General features: G+C 36.1%; 1 protein-coding gene across 7 annotated transcripts in view; it reads right to left on the minus strand.

Moving 5' to 3' along the window:
• EPB41L5 (erythrocyte membrane protein band 4.1 like 5) overlaps positions 1 to 18,469 on the minus strand; it is a 146,115-nt gene that overhangs the window by 58,660 nt on the left and 68,986 nt on the right. For 5 of the 7 annotated variants that reach the window (XM_077861371.1, XM_077861369.1, XM_077861367.1 and 2 more), the window contains exons 15-16: positions 14,374 to 14,416; positions 13,882 to 13,997 (exon numbers count right to left, since the gene is read on the minus strand). In XM_077861371.1, coding sequence (XP_077717497.1) covers positions 13,882 to 13,997; positions 14,374 to 14,416 — 159 coding nt within the window. Of the gene's footprint in view, positions 1 to 8,148; positions 10,889 to 13,881; positions 13,998 to 14,373; positions 14,417 to 18,469 lie in introns of those variants that run through there. The other 2 variants (XM_077861372.1, XM_077861368.1) reach the window with 2 other exon arrangements.

Consider the following 18,469-nt stretch of genomic DNA (forward strand, 5'->3'; position numbering starts at 1 on the left):
GACAATGCTCTGGGGAAAGAGAAGTAAAAATAAATGTTCTCTTTTGATGAAGCTTACATTCTGTTGACAACTACCAGAGATGACAAACATATAAAATGAAGTGATGTGAGAAAAAAATGAAGCAGGGTAAGGGGGATAAGGATGATGAGGGGTGGGGGCATGATTATTTTACAGAGAGGTGAGAAAGGTTTCTCTGATAAGAAACTTAAAAATGTGAGAATGAACCAGAAGAGATTCAAGGGAAGAATATTTATGTAGAGGTAAAAATACAAAGATCCTGAGAGGGAACACACCTGGTATATTTGAGCAAGTCTTTGGAATCAGCAAACAAGGTCAAGCCTGACAGATGACAAAGTGTAGGAAAAATCATGTTTTTGTCAATACCAGGAATTGGGGTTTTAGTCTGTGTGAGAGGAGGGCCTCTGGAACACCTGAGCAGAGGAATGACATGATCTAAGTTACAATCACCATGGCTGCCAAAGGGAATATGAGACAGTAGAGGACCAAGGGCAATGGCTAGAAGACCAGGTAGGAAATAAAGTATGACAGTACACTGAAACAGGTAGCACTTCAAGTTATATTATAAAGTCGTAGCAATCAACACAATGCGGTATTGACACAAAAATAGACACATAGCTAATGGAACAGAATAGAAAACCCAGAAATAAACCCGCAACTACATGGTCAATTAATCATCGACAAAGCAGGAAAAGAACATGCAATAAGAAAAGGACAGTCCTTTAAGCAAATGGTGTTGGGAAAATCGGACAGTGACACACAAAAGAAAGAATTTGGACCACCTTCTTACACCACACACAAAAATAAATTCAAAATGGATTAAAGACTTAAATGTGAGACCTGAAAGCATAAAAAACTCTAGAAAAGAACAGAGGCAGCACCTCTTAGACACTGGCCACAGCAACTTTTTTCTAGATGTCTCGTAAAGCAAGGAATACAAAGACAAAAACTATTGGTGCTATAAAATAAAAAGCTTCTGCACAGCAAAGAAAACAATCAACAAAACTAAAAGGCAATCTACGGAATGGGAGAAGATATTTGCAAATGACATACCTGATAAAGAGTTAATATCCAAAATATATAAAGAACTTACACTAACTCAACACCCAAAAACCTGAATAATCCAGTTAAAAAATGAGAAGACATGAACAGGTATTTCTCCAAAGAAGACATACAGATAGCCAACAAACACATGAAAAGATGTTCATCATCAATTACCACCAGGGAAATTCAAATCAAAACTACAATGACATATCACCTCACATGTCAGAATGGCTAAAATCACAAGTATTGGTAAGGATGTGGAGAAAAAGGAACATTTGTGCACCGTTAGTAGGAATGCAAATGTTGCCCAGTAGTGCAGCCGCTGTGGAGAATATGGAGGTCCTTCAAAAAGTTAAAAATAGAACTACCCTACAATGCAGCAATCACACTACTATTTACCAAAAGAATCCAAAAATACTAATTCAAAGAGATGTAGCAGCATTATTTACAATAGCCAAGATATGGAAGCAGCCCAAATGTCCATCAACTGATGAATGGATAAGGAGATGTGATATATATATATATATATATATATATATATATATATATATATATATATATACATATATATATATACATACACAGAATGGAAAACTATTTAGCCATAAAAGAATGAAATCTTGCCATTTGCAACAACATGGTTGGAACTACAGAGAATAATGCTAAGCAAAATAAGTCAGAGAAAGACAAATACTACATCATTGCATCGTATGTTGAATTTAAGAAACAAAACAAACAAGCAGAAGGGATAAAAGAGAGACAAACCAAGAAACAGACTCTTCATTATAGAGAACAAACTGATGGATACCACAAGGGAGGTGATGGGTGATTAGTGAGAGCACACACGAGAAGGGCAAGGGGTAGAGGAGGAAAGAAAAGTAGAAGCCGACTTCTCGCTAAGCAGGGAGCCCAGATGCAGGACTCGACCCCACAACAAAGGGATTATAACCTGAGCTGAAGGCAGACACTTAACCAACTGAGCCACCCAGGCACCCCGATTCTGGATCTATTTGAAGAACTGATAGAACTTACTGACGTCTAGAGATAAAAGAGTCAAGATAATTATTAGAGACTATGACCTAAACCAATGCTTCTCAAACTTTACTATGCATCAGAATATCCGTGAGAGCATATTAAAATGGATTATCAGGCCTCATCTCCAGAATCTCTGATTCAGTAGTTCTGGAGTGGAACCTGAGACATGTTGGCCTATCAACAGGAAAAATAGAACTGCCAATTACTGAATGAGGAAAAACAGCAGAGATAACAGAAACTGAACAAGGAGTTCGATTTGAACATATTAAATTTGAGATGTCCCAATAACACCTCTGTGGTGTCTTCCCCCAAAACGCATGGCCTCAATCTAATCACAGAAAAATACCACATGTCTATATCAGATCTCTAAGTAGTGATGTCATACAGACAATTGGATATTAAGTCTGGAAACAAAGCAGTCCAGGCTGAGGATATAAAATAAAATCTTACCATGTATAAATGGCATCTAAAATCTTACCACTAGTTGAGATTACCAAGGAAATGAGTTACTACAGAAAAGGTCCTAAGATAATCTTTAAGGGGCTAGGGAGATAAGGAGAAACTACAAAAGGGTCTAAAAATGATGGCTAGTGAGACTGAAGACCAGAGAGAGTAATATCCCTAAGCTAAGTGAAGGAAGCATTCAATAAAGGAAATGAACTGTTTTGAAAGCTAACTTTCAGAATGATGTAGGATTAGAAATGCGGTCATGGATCCCTGGGTGGCTCAGTGGTTTAGCACCTGCCTTCAGCCCAGGGCATGATCCTGGAATCCCAGGATCAAGTCCCGCCATCAGACTCCTTGCATGCAGTCTGCTTCTCCTTCTGCTTCTCTCTCTCTTTCATGAATAAATAAATAAAATATTAAAAAAATAAAGAAATGCGGTCATTTGTGAACAAAAGCTATTTTGATGGAGTGGTAGCATAACACTACGAGACCATGCAGAATCTTTATGTGGATTTAAGCAATGCCCCTCCTGAAGACACTTCCAACTCTTAAAAAACTCCTATATTACACTTTCATGAGAACAAGAAATTTAGTGCCACCTGCTGGAATACCAGTCACAAATATGTGATCATTGTCCTCTTGAATGTGGCACTCTTGTGCAGTACATAACCTGCATAATCATACACAGCAGCTTGTTGGCAAAGTCTGATTAGAATGGGTTCAAAATAGAATGAGTAGAGGAGACAGTATAGACAATTCCTTCATGGCAGGAGTTTGGTGTAAGTGGAACAAGGAAATGAGCCAAAAAGGGAAGTAGATTTGAGGGAGATTCTTTTTTAGTGATGTTAGATATTATAGGCTGTTTCTGTGCTGATGAGAATATTCCAGTAGAGAGGAAAAATGATGCTAGCACAAGGGAGCGTTGCTGAAATGATCTACTGGGTAGCTAGGAGTCAAGATCTAGTAGACAAGTGAAATAGGCTTTTTTTTTTTTTTAAGATTTTTTATTTATTTATTCATAGAGACACAGCTAGAGAGAGAGGCAGCGACACAGGCAGAGGGAGCAGCAGGCACCATGCAGGGAGCCCGATGTGGGACTCGATCCCGGGTCTCCAGGATCACGCCCTGGGCTGCAGGCGGCGCTAAACCGCTGCGCCACGGAGGCTGCCCGTGAAGTAGGCTTTAAATAAGACAATGGATAGTTCACCTAGAAGACAGCAGGAAAAGCAGAGTATATAAGACCAAACAGAGATAAGTTCATTGAGAAGATATAGTGGGAATATACAGATCTCTTCTGGTTGCTTATTTTCTCAATAAGACAGGAAGCAAATGGATCCCTGGGTGGCGCAGCGGTTTGGCGCCTGCCTTTGGCCCAGGGCGCGATCCTGGAGACCCGGGATCGAATCCCACGTTGGGCTCTCGGTGCATGGAGCCTGCTTCTCCCTCTGCCTGTGTCTCTGCCTCTCTCTCTCTCTGTGTGACTATCATAAATAAATAAAAATTAAAAAAGAAAAAAAAAGGAGTTGTGGATGGTGAGGTGAAGTTGTGCTAAATCTTTCCAACCCAAATTACATTCACCAAACCGATGATTTAAAAAAAAAAAAAAAAAAAGACAGGAAGCAAGGTCATTAATGGATAATGAGGAGTGAGAAGTGTCAGACTTTTGAAAGAAATTACTACCAGCATCATGTGAGATGAATAGATTAAGGAAATGTGATAGGATTTCAGGCAGGACTAAAGTCCTACTAGAGCTCAGTGGCCAAAATTTAAAGTGAGACCATTCAATGATGTTGCATTTCACATTGTCCATCTACACCTATAGTAGACAGAGTTGGATTTAACCAAGATTGAATCCAGGATTTAACTAGATATGTACAACAGGAGAAGGGTCAAAACATTTGAGGGTATGCCCAAAGAAGTAATTATAAATGTCTGTGTATAAGGAAGTGAGAATAAGGAGGTGCTCTGGTAGGTATTCAACAAGTAATGAGGTGATTTTTTTTTTAAAAAAGGAGATATCAAAACAAGCTTCTCCAATCTTTAACTTAAAAATTTGCAATGATTGCCCCAGGCCTCGTTACCAAATCTAAACTCCTCAGCACTGATCTTCAATGCTTTTCCATGCTACACACTTTTTTCACTGTTATTACTCCAGCATACCTGTTAAGCTAAACTTAAAGTGGTAATGGGGACATTCTAAAGCACTCAAATCTCCCCAAGTCTTTCTAAAGACTTCCTCCCAAAGGTTTTGATGTTGGCATTCCCAGAAAGAATTCATATAAGGGGTTAAATGTAGTTCTTATCCCTGAACTCCTAGAAGAGGTTATAATTAAATAATCCCTGAAGCTAATAGCTGGGCTACAAAACATAGCTTTATTATAGAAAATTCTTCTACATAATGGTACATATTCTTTTTTTTTTTTAATGGTACATATTCTAGAGGTATTTTACATCCTAGGATGTTTTCCATAATTTCTCTGGATACTGCTCTAACCAGTTTAACAAGACAAATCAGACCATCAATTGTCTTCCTATTACCATGTCTTACCTTTCATTCTTTTCTTTTCTTTTACTCCATCTACCCCTAATAATTGAAAACATTTTTTCACTTAATATCAACAATAACCAGTCATTAGTCAATAGGCCAGACCTGTATTCAAGAGTCTGAAAGGGCTGCCCCCGTGGCCCAGCAGTGTGGCACTGCCTTCGGCCCAGGGTGTGATCCTGGAGACCGGGATAGAGTCCCACGTCAGGCTCCCTGCATGGAGCCTACTTCTCCCTCTGCCTGTGTCTCTGCCTCTCTCTCTCTCTCTCCCCCTCTCTCTGTGTCTGTCATGAATAAATAAAAATAAAATCTTTAAAAAAAAATAGTCTGCAACTTCTCACAAACCTTACTAACCATACACTGAGTATAGCTCATTTCTTCTTTATTAAAATTACTTAAAAACAAAACAAACGAGAATTCCTTCAAGAAAAGTAAGATCTGCAGCTGTTAAACCTGTTTTTAAGAGGAGGGATAGGTTTATTACACCACTAAGGGAGTCTTCAGTCACGCTCCTGGAGAATGTTGTTCTCCAACTCAGATATCTCTTTTCCATGCCAATATAAACAAAATGTTGGCCAGTTGTCAGGAACAAAATGTAAAAGTTTACTCGAGCACCATCACCTAGAATTAAGGCCACAGACTGTTGTTAAGAACACAAAAGCTGAGGTAATTATTGAATAATAAAAAATTGTGAGAACAATTCCTTCAGGAAAAACAGGAACACTTGTTTTTCTGCTTCAACATAAAAATAAAAATGTATCATTAAAAAAGTCACAGAAAATTTTTTCCTTTCACTAATTTCTTTTGAAATTTTCTCTTCTCTTTGCTAATTCTCCAAGAAGGCTATTCCCCCACCAACCTCAAATGCTCAAAGCAGCTAAAATGTACTACACAGCAGCAAGAATTGAAGAAATGAAGTTATATAACACATATTCCAGTGAAAGCGACATGCATCATGCCCTAGATTTTCTATCACCAAAGTTAATGTCAAGTGTGCAAAACAAAATTCTCACAATGATTTCACGTGGCTAAAGTAAAAAAGATAATTTACATGAACAGAAGATGAGAAAATTCTATGTTCTTCAAAAAAAAGGACCGGAGTTTTCCAACCAGAGCCTGGCAGAATGGCGCTACAAATAAGGGTGAATGAGAAGGGCCATTCTGGCATCAACAGGGTAGTGAGCAGAGAATACACGGACATTCACAAGCGCATCCATGGAGTGGATTTCAAGAAGTGTGCCCCTCAGGCACTCAAAAAGATGTGGAAATTTGCCATGAAGGAGATAGGAACTCCAGATGTGTAGTACACGGACACCAGGCTCAGCAAAGCTGTCTGGGCCAAAGGAATAAGGAATGTTCCATACGGTATCTGGGTGCAGTCGTCTAAAACACACAATGAGGATGAAGATTCACCAAACAAGCTCTATATATTGGTTACTGAAGTACCTTCCCCCATTTTCAAAAATCTACAGACAGTTAATGTGGATGAGGACTAATCGCTGATTGTCACAAATAAAAGTATAAAACTGGGGAAAAGGGGGGGGGGGAGCTGAGAAAAAATATTATACGATTTATGATAACCAGAAAGATCTGACAAAATCACATTTTATTTTTTTTTAAAGATTTTATTTACTTATTCATGAGAGACACAGAAAGAGAAAGAGAGAGAGAGAGACAGAGACAGAGACACAGGCAGAGGGAGAAGCAGGCTCCATGCAGGGAGCCTTACGTGGGACTCGATCCCAGGTCTCCAGGATCAGGCCCTGGACTGAAGACGGCACTAAACCGCTGAGCCACACGGGCTGCCCCACAAATCACATTTTATACTGAGACAAAAGCATACAAAGAAAGGCACACACAGAGACAGACAAGAGAAAGAGAGAAAGAAACACAGAGGTTTCCCCATCCCAGAAGTATCTTCAAATTCTATCCCTCATGTAAAAGCATCTCACATGGAAGCACTGACAATTCTGAAAGCCAGGTATAATTAATGATGTGATGTAATTTATGTTAAAATATAGGAAGGAAGTATGTGGTGGTAAAGAGATTAACTGTTATTGGCACGAGAGGATTTTATTTTTGCAAAGCAATATGACAAGCCCTACCAAGAATATAAAATAAATTAATGCAACTTAATATTACTATTTTCAGATCCAATATTCAAAGTGTAGTACACACAAAATAATGGCCTTTCAAGCAATGAACTATGGTTTAGAAATGAAGCATATGTCCCAACCAAAAGAGCTGAAGTACTATGGTTCAAATGAGTTCCCACCATCAGTACATGCTTGCACTAATATGGACAAACCATCTCCTAACTTTTTCAGTTTACATCTGTGAATACATAGTAAAGGATCAAAGTTGAGGATTAGTCTTCTCATTCCTGTGAGGCCAGTCATCACAATATTCTTCTTCCTCCTCAACCCCAAGACATTGTAATCCTCCATTCCTTTCCACTACCCCCTTCATCTATGTTCCTGTTTTGGCAAGATGGAAAGATGAAATGCATGACATCAGGATACATAAAAGTGATAAAGCAAGACTACTGATCAAAATAATTATTAACATAACAACCAAGTAAATACACAAAAATCTAGAAAATAAGAGAAACTACCATAATTAAGGCCCAGTTCATTGTTTTACCCCATGAAACAAGCTGCCTGCCTGTCCTTGATTCAGAAGACACTTCAATTTTATATTTTGACATGCTGACATGGCATCTTTTACATGCTGGACAATTTTAACAATGAAGATTCACCCAAAGGTTGTTATAAGTGATAACATTTCCTGGGTCAGCACTTTAATTTTAAAAGTCTTCCTAAAAAAAGATTTGAATTATTCTGAGGATATTACAATATTAGAATGTCTGTATACTAGTTGCTTTTTAAAATATAGACATATGCAACAGGATAAATAAAGTTTGCTTTTCTCTGTAAAACCACTTAAAAGTATATCTATCATTACTCTATCAAGGTCAAAACAGTTAGACTATACTTAGAGACAGTTTTGCCTTTGAAGTAGTTTTACCATCAACAGAAATAATCAAAAAACAAAAGAAATAATCAACATAAGAGCATGTTTATTTTCATGTATGAAGGTATAAAGATCACTAGTTTTGCTATGTTTCTGTAAGTTTCTCTGCCTATAAAATTAGAGCTGAAACATAACCAACCTAATTCAAGAGGTTAAAATTAATTACATTATATAAAATAAACCAAAGCACTAAAGTTGAATCACATGGTCCTGGAGTTCTGTACTATTGGCTCCTTCTGATCAAAAGGATAGTGACCAAATAAAGTACTCTGAAGGATATTATTTCCCTAATCTATGACCAATGACCCTTTAGGCATAATAAAATGCAGACTATAAATAAGTTAGTGACAAGTTATTTAATTTAGGATGAACTACCTGCAAATTCTTCATAACTCTGAAAACGTGTATCTTAAAAACATCAGCAGCAAGAATATTAACAATATTTGATACAAAATCCTAGATCATACAGGAACTTATATAAAATAGACAAATTTAATTCTACTACCACACAGTCTTAGCCCTTTATTTCCCCCATCCCCTGCACTGCCTTCTCTCCCTATCATCCCTCCACCCAGTTTCTATCATCAGACTTTACAAATGAACCATAATATAACAAGGTTTTCAAAGAGAGAATAACAATGATGTGATTCTTCTATCACTTAAATGTAACTATACTGATTAACTCAAATTCTAGTATAGAAATGGACCACTTTCAATGCAAACTGAAGATACTAGTCTTCTATTACAATCCTTCTCTATTTCCCAAAGTTAAGATTCTGCTAGGATATATATAAGGCATTGTTCAGTAGTCTAACCTTCAGATTTCAAGATTACTTTTAAAGTACGAAAAGTCAAATTTTGGCATCTTTCTAAAAGACCTAAAAAGCTTTATTAATATACTTCTTTGGCGTCTACTATAGAAATAGTAGGTTTTTAGTCATATATTCACACCCATGAAAAATTTTCCTATATGACACAAACCAGAATTTCTGTGCTAAAAGGTTATGATTCAAATTCCCTGTTTTAAAGAAAAAAATTACCATCAACAATGCCTGACGATTATAATCTGAGCTATGTAAAGACTAAAACAACTATGAAGGACATACATCAGTGGCCATTTTTAAGCATGCTTTATGATGATAGAGGGAGGTGGATTATTTAAGATATGAACCTGTTGATATTTATAGGATATGATAAAGAATATTTTGAGCTTCTGTCTCCTTAAAATGATTGTGATAAAATCAGATTGAAACCTGCCTATAAATTTCATTCCTAGATCTTATTTAATTTTGCTTACTTTTTTTCTATTGATAAGTTGTATTCTATTTGCAAACAACAGTCTAGGAATAAAGCCCTCTGAAACTTGTACCTAGCAGAGACCAACCTTGGAGGTAAATAGGTAAACCTTGGAGGTAAATAGGATGGTCTAAGTTAGGTTGTTTATAATAAAGCTTCATTATCTTTACGTATTATGAATTCTCAGACCATAAAGTATCTTCAAATCACATAGTTTTATGGTTTTCAAACTGTTAAAAATTTCTAAAAACTAAAGAAAGGCAAAAGAAATACTTCCCTTATATCAGTTCCCATGATATGAGAAATGTACTTTTTCCAGGTAATCTGTCTCTGGGAATTAAATCAAAGAGCTTGGATAATTACATTCAAAGTTCATAAAGGAACCAAAATAGTAATATATCTAATCCATTTGAAAGTGGTATGGTTTGGGCTTTAGAAATGTTAAAGGTTGTACAAGGCCAGATTATGAGGCTGCTGAAAACCTGGGAAATCTATCAGATGCATAAGATGCAAAAGAAAAGATAAAAATGAAAAGACAAAAGTAAATACATTTTCCATTTTGTACAACCATTCAGTAGTAATGTAACTAAATTTAGTTAACCACTACTTAACTAGTTAATCAAGTAAAAGTAATCATTCAGATTTATCTCTCTATATGAATCACATTATTAATGTGATTTCTAGATCTTTTGGTAAAATAAAATGCTGGTTTGTCAAAAAGTAATAGTGCTTTTAACTAAAAATTACATTAATTACAATTATAGAATCTTAGGCACTTAACTGAAATTAAGGCATGGGGTCATTGTAGAAGTATTAAAAATGCATAGAAAAGCAGTTTTATCAAAGTATCACCAAAGGTTGATACATTGTGCCTGGATATGCTTCCTTCTCAGTGTGTGATTAGTGTATCTGATTCTTTTAACCTCAATCTATTTGGATGGCATGGTGTGGGAGGATAACAGATAGCTTTTACACAAACACAAACCTTCTCCTGAGACATCTTCTGAGTGATGTATTACCATGTTAAAATCATGAAAAACCTTTCCAAAATCACAATGATATATACATACCCTTTCAATACAAAAGCATGTGTGATTATCATTGATGGCATACAGCTTTCTTCACATTCTTTTCCCTTTCACAGAATTACAAACAATACTACGCAACTAGTGACTCAATATAAAGTAATTTCTCCCAAATTCTCCTAATGTGATCAATCCTCTATGTATAGAAAATGTATACCATCAACTTGCATGACAAAGAGTCCCAGTGTCTAATGGGCTTAACACTCATATCTCAGTCATGGCTGCATGGCCGGGAAAATGAACATCATGATGGACTCCTGTATTCTTCACATTGTGCTCATGGACAAAGTCAGTGTAGTTTCTATGTGCAGGCTGGGGTGGGGACAAGGCCCTTGTGTTCCACTGGTTTCCACCACGTTGACAGCAGTCACTGGCAGCAGAGACCCTGGATGGTTGGGGAGTGGGAGGGGAGCACAGTTAGTCAACAGGAATAGGAGAAAATGGATGTGTAAGAGGTAATAAAGGAGTAAGGCACTGTGACTAGCATGCACCACTGATATGAGTAGTTACTGACATTTATTCCATGCAATGACATTCAAAAATAAGGCAGTAGGGTGGCGGTTAGAATCCACAAAGTTATACGTAGTGGAAAAACTCAATATGGAAATACGAGTAAGTAATCAGAGTCAGTTAAGTGAATTATATAAAGAGGAAATTTCACAGAGAGCAAAACACTCTATCTGTCCCTGATGTTGGTACCAAAATCAAAGCTAGAAATGTTGAAGTTTAATGAGAAGGAAAAAATATTTGTAATCTACTTAATTCAAATATTTAAAAGGATACTTCTACATTACGGACAAAGGCACATATAGAAAATGACAACTATGAAAATTATTCTCCAAATTAAGTGATTTCACAAAACTGAAATCCAGGAAACAGAATTCAGAAAGAGTATTAAAAAAAATAAATAAATAATAATAAAAAAAAAAACAAGTACTTCAGAGGCCATTTAATTTTACGTGAATGTTTCCAATTAACACAGTGGAGAATCACTGTCCCTTCTATAATCAAAGTTCATAGGACTTCAGAATGAAATTCAACAGGTACAGATAATGTGATGAGATTGTAAGCCTCTCTAAGGTACATTTTAGTAAGTATATTAAGAAACCCTTTTCTTACACAGTGCTATAGAATAGGCCTACAGAACTAAGAGTGAAGCATGCATACAAGCAGTTCCTGGTTAGAAATCATTAAGAGTCCTCCAGTAGAAAGAAAACATTTGTCACGGTTCAGAAAATCAAGGTTTTGCAACACAGCAAAAAGGGAAGCACATATTTAAGATAATTACAAGTTAAAAAAAAAAAAAAAACCCATCCCAATTATATAAGATGTCTAAGGATAAATTTTTAAATACAGTATTTTTTTTCTAACCCAACTAAAACATGAATCTTCAAACTTCTTTTTCCTTAAGAAAACTGAAATTAACTAAAAGGATTTTTCAGAACAAACTTGAATGCTTTTTTACAATAAAATCATCATTTCTTCTTCAAAGGGTATACAATTTATTTATCATATCTATCCCATAAAATTCATGACCTCTGTATGCAGTCTCTGAAACTTTAGGAAATTCAGTTAGGTTTATGTTCTCCTCAATATATGCAAAATTTCCCATATATTATTCAGTTTAACTTATCACTTTCTAAAGGAGGACTGTTTTATATTCATTTAAGAGCATTAATAACAATAAAAGCATGCAGAAACAAGTGAAATATAGAATGCACTTTAAATTCAAGCTGGGGAATTCATTAGCTCCAAGATAGATCAGTTCTATATTCAGTTCCATGCCACTGCTGACATACATATACACTGAGGCTCATTAAGTTTTCAGGATCACCATTTTACTCCATTTCAGCAAAGGAGGTCTCAGCACAAGTACATAAGGGAAGGACACAGAGCTCCAAATTTTTCATTTTCCTTAAAATTCAATATTCTCAGATTCAGTACTCTTTCTAAAGGTTGTGCCAAAGGAACTAAGTACTGCCTAATAAATCAAATTAAATAGATTTGAATACATGCCCATTAAAATCAGAAATCTCAATAAAGATTTAGTGTCATAATATAGTATGCAACCTCTCCCACCCCCCAGACTCTCATTCTGTATTAATATAAAAAGTAAGCATGTATTAAGGGAATTCTTTTATAGTTGAAGTCTTGGTTTCCTTGCCAACAGGACTTGGTAATACCAAGGCCATAAAACATAGCTACTTACTGGAGCTGTGTTTTCAGTAAGAAATTGAAGAAACTCCTTAATGGCTTAAAAAAAAATAAAGACTAAAATTTGATATTTAGAAGCCTCATTGTTCATACTTTAAGTGTGTGCCCACATGCACACACACACACACAAAGCACCCCCACCATACGCTGGTATAAGTAAAAGAAAAAAACAGACAGAAAAAAGGAAAAAAAAAAATTCCCTCAATCTTAGAAACTAATCAAGTTATTTGGAACTGAAGTAAAAATATGCCCAACGATAGAGAGCAAAGCACCTTGCAAGTTAGTTAAGCCAAAATAACAGTGAAAAACAATTACATAGCAAAGACTGAAAATAATCACCAACCACTGTTGACCCACCACCATGAAGGAAGAACTGGCTGCTCAGAAAGCTGACCAAAACCTTGAGATCACCACAGAAATTCATTAGATTTCAGGTACTAAACAAACTAAGAGCAAGAGAAAAAGAGAAAAATCCTATAAATTATCAAAGTTCATTTCACAGATTTGCAACGTGACCACTCAATCAAGTAATTCCCGAGGAGCCCTCCAAACCACATACATTATTTCGGAAATGATGAACACTATTGATTACACTCCAATAAGCCACAAAGTATTCATATTTGTGTACTAACTACACAATGTAAAATAGATCCTGGAAATCTCAACAAATAAAGTATCTTCTCTGTCATCAGATTCTCTCTCCATCCCCCAAAATGAAGCGTTTTAATGCTTTGTTTGATTAGATTATAATCATCTTTCCCTTTTGGCTTTTCTTCAGTCTTTAATGAAAAAATACATCCAAAGTACTAGCATTATGTTGTGTGGAATAACATGTAACAAACATATTTTCCTTACTGATCTGGAAAAAGGTTCTACTGACTAGCACTGAAGTCCTATTCAACAGAGAACCACCCACCACTTCTAATCATGCTAACCAAAATAAGGAGAGAGGTCTGATGTTCTTCAATTAATAACTACATTCCCTTCTTATACATATCCCTTATTTTCCCAATCTCAGTATGACTGTTCAACGGTATGTTTCTGTTCAGCCTACAAATATGAATAATTTGTTTTCAATCATATTTAAAGTATTCTAAGATTATGGTGGAGAATTTAGAATACCATTAAGCAAGATTTTATTCTGGTTTAAAGGAGTTAACAAACCATTTCCTGTCATACTGGTTTGATCCAGGATTCCTTGGAAGATTCTCTATCTCTGCCAGCACAGGACCAGAGGGAACAGAAGGAATCACAGGCAGAGTTGATCTCACACTCCAAGCCTGTGGATAAAATTATAAAAATCATCCATTTTTGCCCACATACATGACTTTGTCGCCAATAAACGGAATATTAAAATGGATTACTATCTACAAACATAGTGCAAACAAATGCTCGCATGTTGTGTACTACCTCAGAGATAGATAATAATTTAACTAAATATTAAGATATTCCTTATTTTATAGAATTTACAGGAACAGAAAATGTCCTATAGGGTACCTGTTCGATTTACAGCATCTCAGATAATAACAGAGGGTTTCATTTATTTAGCCACTTTACAGATAAAAAAAGAAAACAGACAAAACCTTCCCAAAGTTATACCATTATCTGTCATAATTAACTAGTATTCTAGGGTTTACAAGTTTAGTATCATCTCACCTGTTGGGATCCATTACTCTGAGTTGAAACATTATTGTGAACACTGTAATGGGGAAAAACATGTATTAAAAAACCATATATAAAATTCTAGGGTTTCATATTGTAAGACTATACATACAGTAATGAAAGTACCTTTATTTTTAAAGGCATTGTTTTGTTGCAAGTAAGAAAAAATTACTATTAGTACCTAAAACTAAAAATTAAAGATGCTCAGAAAACATTTGTTTTTAAAACATTGTTTTTACTATAATCTGCTCATTTAAAATTTCCATATACTTATATTTTAATTGTGCTTTAAATGTGTAGTTCACTACTAATCTTGTTTATTTATTGAACAGTATCTGTCAAAGATGGCAAAATAAAGAGCAGCACAAATGATATCTTAAATTCAAGGCTTTAAGCACAAATATCCACATAAACTTACCTGTGTCACTTCTTTTGTATATTCCTACACTCTAAAGATTTTCCAGTCATCAACAGCCCAGCAGTTGATAATTCAAAAGGCCTTAATATAAACTTAAAATTAGAAACCTCTTTCCACTCCAAGAGATTTATAAATATGTTTTAAAACTTTTAGTTTAAGCTATATTCATTTCCCTCCTCCATCACTTCCCCACAAAAAAGCACTTTAAAAAACTCAATCTAAAACAAAATATTTAGGGCGCCTGAATGGCTCAGTGGGTTAAGCATCTGCTTCGGCTGAGGTCATGATCCCAGGGTCCTAGGATGGAGCCCCACATCAGGTTCCCTGCTCCTCCTTCTGCCCTCTGCCTGCCATTCCCCTTGCTTGTGCTCTCTCTCTCAAAAAAAAATAAAATAAAAATAAATCAAATCTTTAAAAAATAAACAAAACAAAAACAAATCTCAGAACAGCTGAAAAAGAGAACATTCAATGAAATAACTCAACAGTGACATATTACTGAACAAAGGGGAAAAAGAGTTTACTGCCTTCAGACCTTCTAACATAAGCATCCTTGTACCCTGAGGTAAATAATTCAACTTAGGTAACTGAAAATATATTCAAAGTTTTTTATACACATACACACACACACAAACACACAAATTCCTTGAAAGTGAAAAAATTATCCACAGACTTAATGAGAGCACTATATTCCAGGAAAAGGAGACTGGGAATTAAGTGCATTTAAGCTCTTATTATTAAATTACTGACTTTCAAGGATAAGGAAAGAATACTTAGGTAACCCATAGAGATTAAAAGGAAATCACTGCCAATACCTGGCTGGCACAGACCTTTTCATAGCAATACTCAAGAATATTATACCCAGTCAAGATGTTTTTCTAGTGAAAGGAAATGGTCAGGAGTGCCTGGGTGGCTCAGTCAGTTAGTATTTGCCTTCAGCTCTAGTCATGAACTCAGGGCCCCAGGATCGAGCCCCACATTGGGCTCCCTGCTCCGTGGAGTCTGCTTCTCCCTCTGCTCCCCATCCCCTGTACTTGTGCTCATGCTCTAATAAATAAAATCTCAAAAAAAAAAAAAAAAAAAAGGAAATGAGTAAAGCTTCTCAAACCAAACTCTGAATACAATATCCAAGAGCCTTTCTCTGAGAGGGGAGAGCAAAACAAAAACAATCTGATAAAAGACAACCAATTAAGAAAGAATTCAAGAATGAAGAGGCCTTGCTAAAGGCTAGGTGATGAGAAGTGAACCCATTTTAAAAACATCTTATTTTTTATTACCTACAACTACAAGTTGAGTCACCAAAACTTGCACTACTACCATTTCCCAGGTTCAAATCCAAGCTGTGCCACTACCATTAGTTCTGTTCTCTAAACCTTAGGTTCTTCATTTGCATGAAACGGTTTCCTTTTGACTGTCGCTGCTCCCAGAACACATTATGGTGGTTTAAGTAACTCATAATCCTAGATATTATGAAATCTCATCCAAACTGCTTGACTGGATGATCCCCATGGTTACTCTCTGAAGCTTTTCCTTTATTTTTTTTAAGTTTTATGTATTCATTTGAAGGGGAGAAGGAGAGCCTGAAAGGAGAGTGAGAGGGAGAAGCAGATTCCCCACCAAGCAGGGATCCCCCACCCCCAACATGGGGCTCAATCCCAGGACCCTGGGATCATGACCCGAGCCAAAGGCAGATGCTTAACTGAGCCATCTGGGCACTCCTGAAGCTTTTCCTTTAACTGAGAAGAACTCCAGCAAATGATAAACAAAAGATGAATAACAACATGAAAAAAAGTGCTTATAAGTGATCTTAATCAAATCATAGGCCTGTTTTCAAATAATTTGAAATGTAGTAAGCAGTATTTTCTCATAATTACACACGTATTCTTTCACTTCCAATAACACCCAAGTAGGAATGAATATTTCTCATTACGGACTTAATCCAAGCTTACCCCTTTCAAAGGACCACATGCAATAACTGACCCCTTTTGCTCTTACAATCTCTATATTCATTTAATCTGCCATTCCTTCTTTTCCTCTCATTTCCGTCTTCAAGATTCTGTCAGCTAAGCCTGTACAAAAGTACTAATCACTGAAATGTGATCTATCCTTTCAAATGTCACCTCTTCTTAGGATACTTTATATTAGTCAAGACTCATGGGGATTAGGAGATAAAACAGTATAAGGAAAACCACTGACATCAGCCAATTTAAAAACCTGTTAATCAAATAGGCACAGTACAAGGTCAAGAGGCTTTTTAGGTCAAATAGCTGTGCTTTTTCAAACAGTACTGCTTTCCATGGTTCACTGGAGCAAAACTGTTCATGCAAACAGAACTACAAGGGCAAGAATGAAAGGGCATTCATGCCAGTCCAAACTTAGGTTCTCAACAGTGTTATGAAGAGTGGTAAATAACCTTCAGAAGGGCTGGGTCCCCCTCTACATTTCAGATCTAAAAATTCATTATAAAAAATAACAATAAAGTATCATTGCTTAAATATCCCATTTCTGGTGTGTTTTCCAGAGCCAAAGTATTATTCAAGCAAGGATAATAAAATTTAGTTATTAAAGTTAAATTAATCTTAATTCTAGGAAAGAGACTACATAGTCAAGATACTTAAGTTTTTGGTAGGAATGTGTATTACCAAAAAAAAAAAAATTTTTTTTTTTTAAAGATTTTATTTGAGACAGAGAGCGAGAAAAAGAGCGAGCATGAGCAGTGGAGAGGGGCAGAAGAGGGAAAAGCAGACTCCCAGATGAGATGAGCAGGGAGCCCAAAGTGGGACTACATCCCAGGCCCCTGATATCATAACCTGAGCCGAAGGCAGATGCTTAACCAACTGAGCCACCCAGGTACCCCTTAAAAAATTTTTAAAGGACAAATTATCACAAATAAAAATCTTGGGCAGCCTGGGTGGCTCAGCGGTTTAGCGCGCCTTCAGCCCGGGGCATGATCCTGGAGACCTGGGATTGAGTCCCATGTCGGGCTCCCTGCATGGAGCCTGCTTCTCCCTCTGCCTGTGTCTCTGCCTCTCTCTGTGTGTGTCTCTCATGCATGAATAAAAAAAAAAAAAATCTTTACAAATAAAAATCTTAATTTTTCAACTACATATTATTGCTGGAATACTTTGTTTATATTTCTGGTAAATTCACCAGGTCATCTTCCTTATTTTAAGCTCTAATATTCTGTCCCAGCTTCCCTTTCAAGTAAGCAAGACATAATCCATTAAACAACAAAATAGTTTAAAAAGTACTGAATACCTCTAACATCTCTCCATCTTTTTTCTTAAAGGTATAGCTTATAAATAGCTACAATGAAAGTAAAAGTGTACTACTCAGGAAAAGTAGAAAACTTTGTTTTTTACCTAATTAAAAACTTACAGTAGAAAGAATCACTCACTTCCTCTCATTTACTTTTAACAGCCTACTGAAACTTCAGGAGAGTCCTTATTCAAAAAGCAAAGTGCTTTTATGGTGAATCACCAATCACAAATGGACTCTAATGCCTTTCTAAGTGGGAAGGGAAAAAATAGGGCCTCTTAAAGAGAGGCTGACCACCCGCAGCACCCCAAATCAAACGATTTCTCCTTTTGAAGAAGTTCTACCCATACACCTGCCATATAAGAACAGACAAATTCAAGAGTTAACTAGATTTGCAAGTATGCCTTGAATCTGATA

This window comes from Canis aureus, chromosome 20, assembly GCF_053574225.1.
Source record: "Canis aureus isolate CA01 chromosome 20, VMU_Caureus_v.1.0, whole genome shotgun sequence".
NCBI classification, from domain to species: domain Eukaryota; kingdom Metazoa; phylum Chordata; class Mammalia; order Carnivora; family Canidae; genus Canis; species Canis aureus.